The sequence below is a fragment of the Musca autumnalis genome, unplaced genomic scaffold, assembly GCF_047663935.1.
Source record: "Musca autumnalis isolate F117 unplaced genomic scaffold, ASM4766393v1 scaffold_1, whole genome shotgun sequence".
Lineage (NCBI taxonomy): Eukaryota > Metazoa > Arthropoda > Insecta > Diptera > Muscidae > Musca > Musca autumnalis.
Window position 1 is genome coordinate 105,231,814 of NW_027411644.1, and position 19,048 is coordinate 105,250,861.

General features: G+C 35.1%; 1 protein-coding gene across 1 annotated transcript in view; it reads right to left on the minus strand.

Annotated features, from left to right (window-relative positions):
• Positions 1–5,268: 5,268 nt before the first annotated feature.
• TkR86C (Tachykinin-like receptor at 86C) overlaps positions 5,269–19,048 on the minus strand; it is a 93,156-nt gene continuing 79,376 nt past the window's right edge. Inside the window, exon 6 of the mRNA XM_073975075.1 lies at positions 5,269–5,341. Within this exon, the coding sequence (XP_073831176.1) occupies positions 5,269–5,341 (73 nt within the window). The remainder of the gene's footprint in view (positions 5,342–19,048) is intronic.

Consider the following 19,048-nt stretch of genomic DNA (forward strand, 5'->3'; position numbering starts at 1 on the left):
ATCAATATTACACCGGTATTTAGTTAGATTTCATTAATATTATTATAATGAGTAAGAACGAAACCAAAATAATTGCAAATTGGATATGAATAAGAAGGCCACTGATGGTGGTCTTTATAAATTATGTATTATTAAGATTAAGGATCAATTGAAATTTGTGTTATTTTAGTGTATAATGTATTAATAGTGGTATTTAGGTATGTTATAAGATATGAGATTAACTTACGTATTTTCTTCTGCCATGAAGCGATCGCTGCATCGTAGATTTAAGAGTAAATGTTGATAATTCTACTAATATTAGTGATTATGTGTAGTAAGGACTTCGTGAATTCTTAAAACTAGGATTTGCAGAGTCCAAATTTTCACAACAAAATTGCGTTGTACAAAACGTTTCTTCAATAAATACAATAATTGCATATAAAAATTTAATCTTCAGGTCATATCACCAACATCGCTGGTGATTAAAGTTTCCAGAATATTTCGGCTCAATGATGACAATGAAATGTTTCCATACGCTTAATTAAATACCAGATGGCTCAAAAATCGAATATTGTTACAAATTGCTAGTTTCAGAGATTTACAAATTCAAGGGATATTGGTCCATTGGTAGGAGTAAAATTTGATAGGTTTACAGCAGAGTATGCTCCGACAATCTCTTTGAGTAAAACAATCTTCCCCAAACGCAAATAACGGAATATGCAATTCTTTGAATTAATTCGCCAGATTATTGATGAAGAAGGACATCGGAAGTTTAATTAGACGAAGCTCCTTCGGTCAATAGGAAAATTTATAATAGATTCCACAAAAAACTTTTATTTTTCAAAATTTTATTTTAAAATTGCCGACCTTTCGTTTTTATAATATTTTCAGAATCCCAAGTTTTTATGAAAATTTTGAAACCTAAAAGTTTTTTGTGGAATCTATTATAAATTTTCCTATTGACCGAAGGAGCTTCGTCTAATTAAACTTCCGATGTCCTTCTTCATCAATAATCTGGCGAATTAATTCAAAGAATTGCATATTCCGTTATTTGCGGAAAATGTGATTGAAAATGTGAGGCACAACATTCTGTATAAGTACAAATGTGTGATATAGATGTAAATTACCAATGTTTAAAGATGCTGGGCCCCACGTTGGGCGCCAAAAATTATGTAACGAAACCGCTGTCCTAAACTCCGTTCCGTTCCGTGTATCAGTAAGAAATTAAATGTGGTAATGGTTTTGTAATCTCTTAATACTAGGGTAATAAGTGTCCAAATTCTCTAAAAGCGTTGCACAAAACGTTACTTCAATAATTGAAATTAATTCTTATACAATTTAAATCTCCCTTTGAAATTGATAGTTATGATTAAAATTCCAGGAATCTTTCGGCTCAATGATGTAATTATTTTCCATAAGATTTATAAACGACCATTTAGCGATTAAATCGAATATTGCACCAAATTGTTTGTTAGTTTCAACGATTTGCAAATTCGGGGTATATTGGTCCATTGAAATACACAAAATTTGGTTTAAAGATCTTCTTCAAAAGCTTATAGCGGTAAATGTATCTGATGTTCTTCTATGAAATAATTCGCCAAATTTGTTGAAGAAGACGGACAAAGGAATTTTGGTTATATGGAGCTCATCCGTTCAATTGGAAGATTTATGTTAATGTCCGATTGCGTTGACAAAAAATGATAATTTTAAAAAAATTTTAAGTTTAAATTTAGCTTCTTATCTTTTCGATATTATTTTCCGAATTCTAACAATTTCTATCAAAAGTTTTGAAAACTCAATTTTTATATTTCAAACAAACTATGTTTTTTTCGATTGAAAATGTGAGGCACAACATTCTGTATAAGTACAAATGTGTGGTATAGATGTAAATTACCAATGTTTAAAGATGCTGGGCCCCACGTTGGGCGCCAAAAATTATGTAACGAAACCGCTGTCCTAAACTCCGTTCCGGCCTTGCTCAGGGAAAATGGGAGGGTTTTTTTTTTGGACTGCTCGTTACATAATTTTTGGCGCCCAACGTGGGGCCCAGCATCTTTAAACATTGGTAATTTACATCTATACCACACATTTGTACTTATACAGAATGTTGTGCCTCACATTTTCAATCGAATTGTTCTTTTGAATTTTGGAATTGCAATTTTGGCAGTATGCCAACTTTGACCAAATTCAATAAGCAAATCGATAATCCTGATTTTCGCTGGTTTGGAATATTGGAATGATGTCTTAAACACATTCTTAGCCAATCAATCAGAATAAAGGAACAGCAAGTTTTGTGCTTTGAGATTTTATAGTTTGGATCTGATTTCAAAATATACTTAAGCATATATTCTTGGTAATTATATTTGGTAATAAGTTAAAGAAAGTTTATGGAACTAACATTATATCAGGACTTATGGTTGTGTTTCCCGTTTGCCTTATGGAGTAGTCAACTAAACGATTTGATTTAAAACTACTATCGAATATTGTATAATTTGTTTGTCGATACATTTTGCTATTAATTTTTTTTTACAATTTAAATATGCCTTTGGTTCGAAGCCCAAATGGCAGAAATGCGAATTTAATTGAGGATTCAGATATTGAAGAGGTGGTCCAACCGGCAGAAAGACAAATTGAGGAAGTTATAGCCACAGGGGTTAGGACAAGACAGCAGACTCGTCGTGAAGCTGAGACGAATCGTCCGAATACAGAGGAACAACCTGCTACTTCGGGCGGTAATACAAATAGTGATGAGATGAATCGTCCGAATACAGAGGAACAACCTGCTACTTCGGGCGGTAATACAAATAGTGATCAATATATTCAGCAAGTAGTTGAAAATTCTTTAGCAGACTTCCGCAGGGAAATGTCAGAAACTTTATGTAGGGAGTTGAGAAATGTCATGTCAAACGTTAATTTGTCTTCGGGTTACGTAGGTTCAGGAACTAGTATTAATCAAAATACTAACTCATTCGGTCCTCATGGAGGATCCGGTGGACCCATGACTAATCAGTCTGCGTTATCAGCACATGTAATCTCTGATAGTATCACCACTCCTTCTGAGAAGATAGCTAATATGATACATAACTGGCACATTACTTTTAAAGGAACATTAAATGACGTTCCCATAGAAGATTTCATATATAGGGTTAGAACTCTAGTCTCCCTTCATCTGAACAATAATTTCGGTCTTCTTTGTCAACACGCACATATTTTGTTCGAAGGCAAAGCCAAGTCGTGGTTCTGGCGTTTTCATCGTCAAACCGGAGGTACGTTTTCGTGGCAGAACTTATGTGAAGGCTTAAGAAGTCAATTCCGGGACGTTTTGACAGATAGCGAGATAATGGAGGATATGCGTCGAAGAAGGCAAAGAAGTAACGAGGCTTTCGAAGATTTCTTAGATGCATTAACCTGTATGAGGGATCGACTACAGACCCAAATGACCGAACAGGAATTTGTTCAAATAGTAATAAGAAATCTTCGCAATGAACTTCGATATGAATTGCTCCATATAAACATCCAGAATCTCTCTGTTCTACGTTCAGAAATAAGGAAACATGAGCGATTTAACGAAGAAATGAAACAATGGCCCAATCGAAATAATAATCTTGGTTTTAGAAAACAAATTTCTGAAATTGAGGTTGATGAAGAAGAAGTAGAAGATAACGTAGATGTTGTGAACATGTCAGTAATACGCTGCTGGAACTGTGAAATGGTCGGACATAAATACCAAGACTGCTTAGCACCGCGACGTATATTTTGTTATGGTTGCGGCAAACCAGATTTTTATAAACTTAGCTGTCCAAATTGCTTATCCAAGTCGAAGTCTTTAAACTCGAAAATGGATGTGAGTCTTCCGAAGGATTCACATCCACGTCAAAAATTAAGGAAGTAGGAAGACAAATAAATGAAAAATTATTATTTCACAATCAGTTGAGATATACAAAAGAAACAACTCATAAAACTAAATACAAGACTCGTTCTGCAGCTAGAATGCACAAGTTTTGGAAAGCTCGTAGGGGTCTTAAGAAGCATTGCATATCTTCCATGGATATAAACAAAAATGATGCTCGACCTTTTGTGAATGTTAAGGTATTTGGGAAAACATATTTATCTTTATTAGATAGCGGCGCTTCTATTACATGTTTTGGAAGTACACTAGCGGACGAAATTATTTCGAAACAAAATTCAGACCTTATTAAATTCCATGGGGACGTTAAAACTGCAGATGGTCAGAAGCAACGAGTAGCAGGTATTGTTACTGCAGAATTAACATATGGTGATACAACAAAACCCTTAAAAATTTTAGTTATACCCAACTTAAAACAAAATTTAATTTGCGGAATTGACATTTGGAATTTATTTAATATTAAAATTATAAGTAGTGTTTCTGAAATATCAACCGTTGAGACAATTGAGGAAAGCTTTGAATTCACTCCTTTGCAACGGCAACAGCTGGAATCGGTCATTGCAATGTTCCCTTCGTCTGAGAAAGAGGGTTTGGGCAAAACAACGTTGGTAGAACATAACATTGACACAGCAGATGCCAAGCCCATTAAGCAAAAGTTCTATCAAATTTCTCCAGCCAAAGAGAAAATTTTGTGTGAGGAAATTGATAGAATGTTAGATTTGGGCGTAATAGAAGAGGCAGACCACTCTCCATGGTCTTCACCTGGAGTACTGGTGGTAAAACCTGGTAAAGTTCGATTCTGTCTAGATTCACGCAGACTAAATGAAGTCACAGTCAAAGATGCATATCCAATGCCAAATATAGAGGGTCTATTATCGCGTTTACCACCAGTATATATTATATCTAAAATCGATCTGAAAGATGCCTTCAGGCAAGTCAGTCTTACCAAAGACTTTAAACAAAAGACCGCATTTTCTGTACCAAACCGACCTATGTATCAATTCTGTCGAATGCCGTTTGGGCTTTGTAATGCCCCTCAAACTTTATGCAGACTCATGGATAAGGTCATACATTACAAATTAAGGAACCACGTCTTCGTCTATTTAGACGATTTATTGGTGGTGTCCAACTCATTTGAGGAACATATGTCTCATTTGTTTGAAGTGGCACAATTGCTGAGAAAAGCCTAAACAAAAGACCGCATTTTCTGTACCAAACCGACCTATGTATCAATTCTGTCGAATGCCGTTTGGGCTTTGTAATGCCCCTCAAACTTTATGCAGACTCATGGATAAGGTCATACATTACAAATTAAGGAACCACGTCTTCGTCTATTTAGACGATTTATTGGTGGTGTCCAACTCATTTGAGGAACATATGTCTCATTTGTTTGAAGTGGCACAATTGCTGAGAAAAGCCGGATTGACCATAAATGTTGGTAAGAGCAGCTTCGGCCTGAAAGAAGTTAAATACTTGGGATACGTAGTGGGAATGGATGCATTATGACTGACACAGAAAAGGTAAGAGCGATTCTGGAGTATCCAGCACCAAAGAACATCAGGCAGCTACGCCAATTTCTGGGTATGGCAGGATGGTATAGGAGGTTTTTGGAAGACTTCGCCACCATCACGTTTCCCTTAACCGAACTACAATCGAAGAAAAGATCATTCAAGTGGACATCGATCGAGCAAGAAGCATTTGATAAATTGAAAAGCAAGCTCGCGTCTGCACCAGTGCTTGTTCACCCTGACTACAGTAAAAAGTTTATTGTGCAATGCGACGCTAGCAGCACGGGTTTAGGTGCAGTTTTAGCTCAAGTCGATGAGAACGGAGTAGAAAGGCCGATCGCATACATGTCCAAGAAGTTGAATGGTGCCCAGCGTAACTATACAGTAACTGAACTAGAGTGTTTAGCCGTAGTAGTTGCAATTAAAAAGTTCAGAATATATATAGAAGGTCATGATTTTACTGTAGTAACCGACCATGCAAGTCTGAAATGGCTTATGCGACAGAAAGATCTTAGCGGAAGATTGGCTCGGTGGGCACTTAAACTTCAAGGGTACAACTTCAACATAGAACACCGTAAAGGCAGAGAAAATGTTGTACCCGATGCGCTATCGCGAAAGTTTGAAGGCGAAAACATTGCAGAAGTGGAAACAAACGTCCTACCTGCTATAGATTTGGAGTCATCAGCTTTTGATTCAGCGGAGTATAAATCCCTCCGAGAAAACGTTGAACTGACAAATTTACCCGACTATTTGGTGGTCGATAAATTTGTTTATTTTAGGGTCAATTTTGATGAGAACTCTCAATGGAAATTGGTTGTTCCAAAAGAACTCAGAGAAGGTGTAATAGTGTCATGTCATAACCCCCCAACATCGGCACATACGGGCATTGCAAAGACTTTGCACAGGATCCGAAGATTCTTTTATTGGCCTGGAATGGTTGCAGATGTGCGGAAATTTATTGGTGATTGCGAACTTTGTCAGACTTCTAAAGTACCAAATCAGAGCTTACGGCCATTAATGGGTAATATGTCGGAATCTCAGCGTCCATTCCAGAAATTGTATGTCGATTTAATCGGTCCATTTCCACGCAGCAAGAAGGGCAATATCGGCATATGCATAGTTTTGGATCATTTCTCGAAGTTTACCTTTTTGAAACCACTGAGAAAATTCAGCTCTAAGGACATAATAAAATTTTTACAGGAGGACATTTTTCACTGTTTTGGCGTGCCAGAAACTATAATTTCGGACAATGGCAGTCAATTTAAATGTAAAGAATTCCATAACTTTACAACAAGCCATGGCGTTAGCCATGTATTCACCGCCGTCCATGCTCCTCAGGCTAATGCTAGCGAGAGAGTAAATAGATGTATTAATGAGGCACTTAGATCCTATATTCGGAAAGATCAACGCGAGTGGGATGAATACCTTAGCAGTATTAACTGCTCACTCAGAAATAGCATTCATCAGTCAATAGGTATTTCCCCTTACTACGTGGTATTTGGTCAGAATATGGTCAATCACGGTGATGACTACAAAATAATGCGGAAATTGGACAATTTGTCAGACGGACCTCCGGAATTGAATAGATCGGACAGATTTTCTTATCTTAGAGATATAGTACTGGAGAAAATGAAAGTAGCATATGATAGAAATGCAAAATCTTATAACATGCGCAGTAGGAACAGAACATTTGATATAGGACAGATTGTTACAAGAAGAAATTTCCCACAGAGTAGCATGATAAATTATTTTAATGCCAAATTAGCACCAGTAGGAATAAAAGCACGCGTATTGGATAAAATTGGAAATTGTAACTACAAGTTAGAAGATTGTGAAACCAAAAATGTAGGTGTATTTCATGCCAAGGATATTTGGTGAGATACACAATTTTTTTTTTTTTTTTTTTTTGTAATGGGTGATGTAATTTGTGGCACTGTAACTCCTTACACTTTGTAAAAGGTAACAAGTTCCGAATATGTGAAAAACCATAGTTCGTTTTGAAATATAAAACATGAGGTTTCAAAATTTTCATAAAAACTTTGAATTCTGAAAATATTATTGAAACGAAAGGTCGGCAATTTTAAAATAAAATTTTGAAAAATAAAAGTTTTTTTGTGGAATCTATTATAAATTTTCCTATTGACCGAAGGAGCTTCGTCTAATTAAACTTCCGATGTCCTTCTTCATCAATAATCTGGCGAATTAATTCAAAGAATTGCATATTCCGTTATTTGCGTTTGGGGAAGATTGTTTTACTCAAAGAGATTGTCGGAGCATATTCTGCTGTAAACCTATCAAATTTTACTCCTACCAATGGACCAATATCCCTTGAATTTGTAAAACTCTGAAACTAGCAATTTGTAACAATATTCGATTTTTGAGCCATCTGGTATTTAATTAGGCGTATGGAAACATTTCATTGTCATCATTGAGCCGAAATATTCTGGAAACTTTAATCACCAGCGATGTTGGTGATATGACCTGAAGATTAAATTTTTATATGCAATTATTGTATTTATTGAAGAAACGTTTTGTACAACGCAATTTTGTTGTGAAAATTTGGACTCTGCAAATCCTAGTTTTAAGAATTCACGAAGTCCTTACTACACATAATCACTAATATTAGTAGAATTATCAACATTTACTCTTAAATCTACGATGCAGCGATCGCTTCATGGCAGAAGAAAATACGTAAGTTAATCTCATATCTTATAACATACCTAAATACCACTATTAATACATTATACACTAAAATAACACAAATTTCAATTGATCCTTAATCTTAATAATACATAATTTATAAAGACCACCATCAGTGGCCTTCTTATTCATATCCAATTTGCAATTATTTTGGTTTCGTTCTTACTCATTATAATAAAAATGTTACTGTTAATAATGAAATCTAACTAAATACCGGTTTAATATTGATGAAACATAAGGTAATCTGGTAAACATAATCATATAATATGATGTCCTTTCGTTCCTATTTTCTTTAACTTCCTCTATCTAAATTCACTATCTTCTTTAAAATAAATTATGTAACCAGCAGTCCAAAAAAAAAACCCTCCCATTTTCCCTGAGCAAGGCCGGAACGGAGTTTAGGACAGCGGTTTCGTTACAATACATAACTAGCATTTACACTTCCGTCATTTTAAGGGCCCGGTAAGGCAAGCAGACAAAAACGTGAACAAATTATTTAAATTTATGTTGTATGGGCTTTGTCTTCTTCCTTATTTGCCAATTCGGTTTTTGAATTATAGGCGACCAAAACAATATTAATATATTATTATTTGTAGGATCTCTGCAAAGGCATCTCTGCCTCTAGCATCACTTAGAAGTCTTACAGAATCCCAGAATTTCCGTCCATACTTGGATATTGTCTAGCTATATAGTTTCTTTTCTTCCTCTTTCCGATCTGTCAACAATAGTTGTCCGTAGTATATTTGTAGCAATTTGTATTTGGGTTTTCTCATAATATGTCCTAGGTATGCTGTCTTCCTTCTCTTTATCAAATCGATCAACTCAATCTCGCAGTAAATTTTTCTCAGGATTTCGGCATTTGGTATGAAATCAGTCCATGATATCCTCAGTACACGCCGAATGCCTCCAATCTTTTTATGTATGCTGATTTTAAAGTCCATGTCTCAACGACATATAGCAAAACTGACCAAACATATGTTTTTATAAATCACCGCTGTGTTGTGAGATTAATATCATGACTTGACAATTTTTTATTTGTATTTATAAAAAGGGTCTCTTGCCATTTGCATGTGGCTTCTAATTTCTCTTGAGCAATACCATTTCCCGTTGATATTAAATCCAAACTATTTAAAGCTCTTTACTTTTTCGATACAGGTGTATTGTACTTTCAGCGTGATATTGTTGTAATTGCATATCTTATATTATTAAGGAACATTTCAGAGCAGATGTTAAAGAGTAAAGGGGAAAAATACATCCGCGCCGACACCTTTTGATATAATGATGCTTTCCGTCAGTTCTCCGCTTATGACCTTTGTATTCAACTATAAGCTATTCTTAAGAATAATCCTACATTATATTTTCCCATTATACGATTTCCTAGGTTTTTTAAAAGGTTTTATTTAGCTCACCCCGTTTGTTTTATTTAATCTTGGGTCAAATTTAGTAATTCAAATTTCACCCTCTTCCTGTCAACCGATTGATCTGAAATTTTGTATACACTTTGGATTTTGGTGACAATACAATTACGTTTATTCATTATCATTATACAAAATTGCGGATAATTTATGTTTTATTAATCCCATCAATATGGGTATCAAATGAAAGGGCTCAACAAGCAGAATATAATATACTATAAAAAATTGAAATCCAAGATGGCGGCCGCTACAAAATGGCGGATAACGTAGGTTTTAAATCCCATCAATATGGGTATCAAATGAAAGGGCTCAACAAGTAGAATACAATATACTATAAAAAATTGAAATCCAAGATGGCGGCCGCTACAAAATGGCGGATAACGTAGGTTTTATCAATCCCATCAATATGGGTATCAAATGAAAGTGCTCAACCAGTAGAATACAATGTACTATGTATATAAAATTAAAATCCAAGATGGCGGCCTCTACAAAATGGCGGATAACTTAGGTTTTATCAATCCCCTCAAAATGGGTATCAAATGAAAGGTCTGAACAAGTAGAATACAATTTACTATGCAAAATTGAAATCTAAGATAGCCGCCGCTACCAAATGGCTGATAACAATTTTTTATCAATCCCACCAATATGGGTATCAAATAAAAGGGCTTGACAAGAAGAATACAGTGCACTATACAGTACATCTTATACACCCGAAAGCCATACAGTTTCCAGCTAAGTACAATTACGGGACGGCTGAAAGAAGAATGTTGCCTTTAATACTATCATGGGCTTCTACAATACATAAAATGCAGGGTAGCACTGTGGATCACGCAGTCGTATACTTAGGTGCGAAACTGTTTGAAGAAGGTCAAGCCTACGTGGCTCTTGGTAGAGTAAGATCTTTGCAGGGTCTACGTATAGAGGAATTGGACTGCAATAAACTAACGGGCAAGAAACCTTGCAATAATGAAGCACTAAATGAATTAAACAGAATGCGAAATAAAAACTAAAAACTAGAAAATAAAAATAGGTAAAAAAACTTTTTAAGTTAAACGGTTTTATGTTAAACATACATTGCAATGTTTAAGATAAATGTACTAAAAACCAAAAAATAATAAAATAGATACAGGCGTGGGAATTATAAACATATGCATAGACTAGACTAAAATAAAACCGTGGGGCACGTCAATTGTCTACAAATTATCGACTTAATGTGTGATAGAAGAATCGTTTAATTCGTCGTTAGGCAGTTGGCACGCAGACGGTGAGGAAATTATAAATAATGTAAATAGTCCAAATTTACTTTATTTATAACAACCACGAATCTTATTTCAAACTCTATCAGTTTTTCCAAACCGAATAGTAGAAATTTACATGTAAATACACAAGTACGAATTTCCGAAACCTCCTCCTAAAATTTAAAAAATTCCATCTTACCCTTACACAATAAAAAATTTGAGCAAATTCTGTATCATTTATTATTTTTCATAGTATCCTTTTCAAAAACAATCTCCATATCTTATCTCCACATACCGACAGTTACTCTAAGAACAAATTTTACAATTCCAGCTCGGTTCCTTTACCAGATACAACATATAGACCGCTTTAGTACTTTTCGTAAATTAATGGTACGTATTTCTTATAACACGTCCATGTACCAACGTTAGACACCTATACTCACCCTAACTCCAAAAAATACAAATTGCAGCTCTGTCCCTACACCCAACAACAAATTGAGTGCCATTTAGTAATTTTCGTATACTTATGTTATGTATTTCGACAACCACGTATCTCAACCCTGCCCTGACATTAATACAAAATAATAACAGTAATCTTAATTCCAAATCTCAGTATTCCTGCTGTATCCGTTCGTCCAATATCAAATGGTACCAAACCTAGTACCATTTAGTACTCTTCATACCCATAAGTATGATTTTCCAAAACTACCTCAATCCTACACTTCGACAGTAATCTTAATTGCAGCTCCATTCGTTCACCCAAATCAAATTGCACCAAATTTTTTACTGTTCGTATCCATAAGTACTAATTTTCTAAACTTCCTCATTCATACAGGCCAACAGTAGCCATAATTACAGGATTCCAACGCATTTTGTATTTTTCGTACCCATCAGTACGAACATCCGCAATCCTACATTTCAACAGTAATCTTAATCTAATTAACCTAATTCCAGGATTGCAGCTCTATCCGTTCACCCAATTCCAAATTGTACCAAATTTAGTACTCGTCTTCCTCAATCCTACAGGCCATCAGTAATCATAATTTCACATTTCGGGATTCCAGCGCTATCTGTTCACCCAAATCCAAATTGTACGAAATTTAGTACCATTTTGTACTTTTAGTACCCATAAGTACGAATTTCCAAAACCTCTTCAATCCTACACCCCAACAGCAATCTTATTTCAAAATTTTAGGGTTCCAGCGCTATCGGTTCACCCAAATCCAAATTGTACGAAATTTAGTACCATTTTGTATTTTTCGTACCCATAAATACGAATTTCCAAAATTTCCTCAAACCTACAATCCAACAGTAATCTTAATTCCTAATTCCAGGATTGCAGCTCTATCCGTTCACCCAAATCCGAATTGTACCAAATTTAGTACTCTTCGTACTCATAAGTACGAATTTTATAAACTTCCTAAATCCTAGAGGTCAACAGTAATCATAATTTCAAATATCGGGATTCCAGCGCTATCCGTCCACCAAAATCTAAATTGTACGAAATTTAGTACCATTTTATACTTTTCGTACCCATAAGCACGAATTTAAAAACTTCGTCAATCCTACAGTCCAACAGTAAGTTTAATTCAGGATTTCAGCTCAACTTTAGTACGAATTTCAAAAACATCCTCAATCCTACACTCCCACAGTAATTATACCCTCAGCCTTTAGGCTAGAAAGGGTATATCACGACAATAATTATTTCATATTCCATTTCAGAAAAAAAGGATAAATTTTTTTTGCGCTACATCAACGATTTTTGATATGTGGGTTAAGAAAAAAATTCCCAGTACGAATCTGGTCGCGAGCCAATTTTTGGTTGTTGCGGACAAAAGTTATGGCGCTTTTATTTCGCTTTTTAAGAAAGAAAATATTATAAAAACGCTTATTATTTTAACGAGCACAATTGTTACATAAAAGTTCTCTCGAAGTGACTTCAGCGAGTAGATTGCATAATACCTGCAGAATAATACACAGAATTAGCGGAATGTACATAAAATTGATAAATTATTGAATATAAGTGAACTTTTTTCAAAATTAAGGCCCATTTAGTGGTCCTAAAATTACATAAAAAATTGTTGTGGATCAAACTTCACGGCAAATCAAATGAGACTACAATCATACAGATTGGTGTTATACTTTTGGATGTCACAGCCAAAATAAGCACATCTTTTGGTCAAAAAAATAATTTTTTGTTTAAAAAAATATTTTTTCACATGCATTATGTAGTAGAAACTATTGTGAAAATTTATAGGAATACTTCCTTCATTTTGCTTAAATCTCCCAACAAAATAGACGGATTTTGCTTTATTGACATTCATATTAAAGCTTTCCCATTAGGGAAGCTAATTGGGTCATATGGGTAATATGTCAAATCTTCTGAAATGGAAATAGAGGTCAAATAACCCATTTTTATTTATATGCATTCTAAAATACGTGTAAATCGCGTAATTATCAAAATCAGTTTGTCCGTATGTGATTTTCATGTACAGCAATACCGTATCTTTTAATTTGAATATAGTTTTCGAAATTTAATTTGGTGGCTAAGATGTAGCATCAGCTGCATCTTAGCATTAAAATACCTATAAAATATCGCTAATTTGCGCAAAGGGCATACAATTTTTGTCCGCATCCGATTTCAATGTCCACCATGAAAATCTACATCGATATATATCTATTTCAAGGCGATCAATTAAGAACCGTGGATGTAGCATCACACACTATTTTTTCGGATAAAATGATAAATGGGATAAAACTTCCCTTATCAGTGAAGTTTTCAAATCTCTGTTTCCGCTAAAACGAAGATGCTGTATTAGTTGTTTTATTGCAGTGGAAACGAACCGCGGAAAACGCGACAAAATACGCGATATTTCCAAAAACAATTTTAGGTGATTTTTCTACTTTGGACTTTCTTGTAACTCGCGTTTTAGTAAATGGATTTTTACGGGGAATGATTTATTAGATCCGGAACGTAAAAAACTAAAATGCGCAATCAAGTACGAGGAAATCGAATGACAATTGTAAAAATTAGGCCCGAAAAATATGTTTTTTACAAAAAATTTCCGCATTTGGATGTAGATTTCTATGAAGCTGTGCAGACTACATTCACATTAGTCGTATCAAATAACTCATAATCGCAAGTACTACAATCCTATATATAATTTTTTTAAAAACCTGTTTGCGGAATGAAATTAGAAGAAAATTTCAAAAAACACTGTAAATCTGGCTTCAACATGTCAGCATCATTTAATGGTAGAAGCAGTTCAAATATTGAAAAGAAATACATTAGTGAGATGATCCCTATTAAGTTTGCTTCAACTTTTACTTTGACAGGAAAATCGAGAGAAGTGTGGTTTACTCACAAATCGAGAGAAAACAAAAAAAGACATGGTGGCTTCAACCCATTTTTTAACATAAATATAGCCACAGCTTCCACCCAAACTATTTTTTAAGGCCAATATTTTTTGCCACGTCCAAAAACATTTCATTTTATCCAAAAATATTTAATTTGTATAATATAGAATCACAAGTCGCGTATTCTAAAAGGGTAAACCATGGCTTTAGCTATGTTAAATTTTCAAAAATATTGGTGATATACACTTTCATACGGGCAAAATGTGCCTCATCGAAATAATGGTTTTAGACCCCAAGTATGTTTGGACGAAATATGTTTCAGACAATTTGGAGTTGATTTAGCCATGTCCGTCCGTCTGTCTGTCTGGCTGGCTGGTGCGCACGATAACTCTCGAACGGATGAACCTATTCGGTTCAAATGTTGGCTTTCGTAATATTTTGTCCAAACTTAGTTTAAGTTCGAAGATGAGCTATATCGGTCCACTCCTTCCGGTACCTCCCCCACAAAAGTTCCAAAATGTTCGGAAAATTTGTGGGCATGATAACTCTTGAAGGGAGTAACCGATTTGGTCCATACTTTGCACATCGTGAAATTTCTACCAGACTAAGATGAGGTTCCAATATGGAGTCAATCGGCCACTCCTTCGGGTACCACACAAAATTTCGGATAAGTTCAGTTTAGGACCTGCTCTCGAATTGCTTTGATTTTTGTTGCAGCAACTTGTATTCACTTCCCCCCCATACGACGGTACAAGTTTCATCAGGGGCAAGTTCATACTTCCTGAAAAAATGGAAGGAAAGGTGCAAAAAGTCCATATTACACCTTGTATAGTGGTTGGAGCGCAAGATAACTTTCGAACGGATCTGTCGATTCGGTCCAAAATTTGGCCTTCGTAATATTTTATCAAGACATAGTTTAAATTCGAAGATGGGCTATATCGGTCCACTCCTTCAGGTACCTCCCCCATAAAACTTCAAAAATGTTCGAAATTTTGCGCACGATAACTCTTGAAGGGAGTGACCGATGTAATCTATACTTTGCACATCCTAATATATCTACAAGATATAGATCAGGTTCGAATATGGACTATATTTGTCTACTCCTTCTGGTACCTCTCACACAAAATTTCGGATAAGTTCACTTTAAGACCTGATCTTGAATCACTTTGATTTTTGTTGAAGCAACTTGCAATTGCTTCCTCCATAACGACGGTAAAAGTTTTTTTCAGTGGCAAGTCCATATTTCTTGGGAAAACAGCCCGAAAGATGTATGTGGCGGTCGGATAACACGATAACTCTCGAACTGTTCAACCGATTTGGTCCAACATTTGGTCTCCGTCATATTATATCCAAACTTAGTTTCATGGGCAATACCGCTATACATCTTCTCCCCAATATTTAAAAAATGTCACTAAAATGCTAGGACGATATCACTTGAATGGCGCAACCAATTTGGTCCAAACTTTGGATCTCCTAGTATTTTATCAAACTTTAGTTTAACTTCTAAAATGGTCCATATCGGTCCTCCCTAAGGGTACCTGCCCTACAAAAGTTCAACATTTATGTCTTAGTGCAGTTAATTTCTAATCCACATTTTTGTCGGCAATTTCAAATATCCAAAAAGGGTCACAAAATTTTGAAGAGACCTTAAATACATTCCGGAGGTGAAAGTTTCGCTTCATATTGGCTGAGGGTATATATCTGTCGGCAAAGCCGACTGACCCTTTTTGACTAGTTTTAATTAGAATTTCAAGATTAGAGCTCAATACGTTCACCCATATCCAAATTGTACCACATTTAGTACTTTTCGTACCCATAAGTACGGAATTCTAAAACTACCTCAATCCTACACCCCAATATCAATCTTAATACTAAATTTCAGGATTCTACGGTACAAAATTTGGCTGCAGTAATATTTTGTCCGACAATACAAGTTTTTTCAGAAGAGAAAATTGCCCGAATGCTATAAAAACCCCTACGGCCACCATGTGTAGCGGCTGGTGCGCAAGTAATGTTTTTGGTGATTAATCCAAATTATAAATCCGTTTTATATTCGTTATTAATATTTTTTATTGAAATTCAATATTTTTCAAAATTCAAATTGAAATTATAGAACAGAACAACAACTTATTTATTTGAAGGGAAATTGAAAAGTGACAAAATATAAAAAATATGTTTTACAGGAAATGAAAATTATGAATAATTGTAAATTCAAATATGTTGATAAGTAGAATTATACAAAGTATTGATATTATAATTATGAAGAGAACAAATCTATAAATTAATCATTTATAATAAAATGTGTTTATAATTGCACTAATGGAAATAAAGGGAAGAAGGAATGATATTTAGCTATTTAACTTTTTAAGAAAATAAACAGATTATTAAATTAAATTATAAAATGAATAAATATAATTATTATATTCGTAATGATAATACTATCATTACTCGCACGACATCTCCCAATCTACCATTAGACTTGGCGGACAGGAATATACCCTGAGCCTGTGTGAATTGAAACTTTCATCTATAGACAGATCGAATAGCGGCTTAAACCCAAAAACTATGTATTAGGAGATTTTCAGAAAATTGTAGCCATTTCCGGACGTATGAACTTGCAAACAATGATACATATTGTATCATTGATCACAAGTGTTGCGGAGGAGGTATGGAGAAATGGACCGGCCCGACATAGTTCAATTTGGGAGTAGATCTTATTTTGGGAGTCATTCCTTTTAAATGATATTGCGCCCACCAGTCATTTCAGTTCGCACAGTATAATTGTCACATTTTTACTCTTATGTCAGGAAATATGGACTTGCCCACGAAAAACATAATACCGCTCTAAACACAAGGAATACCTTCAGTAAAAATTTCTAAAGATCCTCAAATAGACCTTAAACTGCATTTAAACAACTATTTTGAAGGTTTGTGAGGGAGGTATGTCCCATTTTCGAGCAAAAACTAAGTTTGGAAAAATATTACTAAATCCAAAGTTTGGACCAAATCTGTTGCTCCATTCAAGAAAACTCTCGCATACCACTTTAGCTAAAATTCATGAAATTTGGGGGGAAATACCAGAAGAAGTAGACCGAAAAACACCATCTTCGAATTTTGTATATATAAGGCTCGTTGAAATATTGCGATAAACAAAGTTTGGACCAACGTAGTATCCGGTTCAAAAGTTGTCGTGCGCACTAAGGCACGTGATTGCCTTAGGTGTTCTTTACAGCTTTCGGGCCATTTTCTCTGTAAGTGTAGACTTGCCTCTGAAAAACTTGTACTGTAGTAATAGGGGCCCGAGAACACTTGTTGCAGAAAAGCAAAGCGTTTCCAGAGAGTTCTTTTTATTTATTAATTTATTTATTTAATATTTTTACCTATAACTAAATTATTAGCATAAAGGAAGTGAAGCCATGACCATTGATGTCTTAAGCTTATACAGCTTATCCAGGGAGGTCTAAACTGCACTTCGCTGAAAAATTTGGAAATACTCTGCGGAAGTTTCCCGAAAGAGTAGATCGATATGGCCCATTTTCGAAGTTGATCACAATATCACGACATTTTGGACCAAATCGGTTGATTTGTATGAGAATTATCGTGCTCTCCAGGCAGCTACCCAGACGAACGGACATAGCCAAGTCGACTCCAAGTTTTCTGAAACAGATTTTTTCCAGATTTCGCCCTAAAGCGATTATTTCGATGAGGCACATTTTGGCTAAAGGCTGAGAGTATAAATAATTTAGATTGGGAAAAATTGTGTTTATGGATTTTTGCTAAAATAATGATAGACCTTGGATTCGGCGACATAATTTCATTTTAAAAGAATTTAAGACTGGATTCAAGTTTCCCTTGTTCCTGATCAATTTATGAGAAGATCCAGGATAGGAAACCAGAATTTCTATAAGTGAAGTCCGACGATTGGACGACAAACGTAGTCTATCGACAGATGCACGATTTGGCGACAGTATTTGTCATTTACATAACCGAGATTAGGTGCTAGAATTTCTTGATGGATTACTATTGCTCAGCATTAGTTCTCGGCCTTCAGAAATTCTTTGTGATAAGTAGACATCGGATTTTTGCATATATTTGAAAATTGTAAAGTTAAGACATTTGAAAATTAAATGTTATGATATTTCTAGGGTTTTCCGATTGTATCCGCTTTCTTTTGGTCTTACCGAAGTGATGACACTGAATTTCATAACATTCACTGTAGTTGTGAATTATTTGATAAATAATGCGCACAAAAAAAATTGGGATTATTAATATATTCATTGTTTTGACCATATATAACCTGTGACATATTGTCAAAAAAGTCCTAAAAAGAAGATAAAATTGACGCCATTAGAATTAAAAAAATAGTAATGAAAATTATTTCATCAGTAAAATAAGTCTAAAATAAGGTTTACATCTTTCCTAAAAAAGGCATTTTCGCTAACATAAACTTTCAAAATATTGGTCAGTTTTGGAGTTGATTTAGCCACGTCCGTCCGTCTGTCTGGCTGGCTGGAGCGCACGAAAACTCTCGAAGAGATCAACCGATTCGGTCCAAAACTTGGCTTTCGTAATATTTTGTCCAAACTTAGTTTAAGTTCGAAGATGGGTAATATCGGTCCACTCCTTCCGGTACCTCCCCCACAAAAGTTCGAAAATGCTCGGAAAATTTGTGCGCACGATAACTCTTGAAGGGAGTAACCGGTTTGGTCCACACTTTTCACATCATGAAATTTATACCAGACTTAGATGAGGTTTCAATATGGATTCAATCGATCCACTTCTTCGGGTACCTCCAACACAAAATTTCGAAAAAGTTCAGTTTAGAACCTGCTCTATGTATTCCCTGTCCCCTATACGACGGTACAAGTTTCATAAGGAACAATCCCATACTTCCTGAGAAAGTTGCAAAAAACCCCTGTGACACGGTGTATAGTGGTTGAAGCG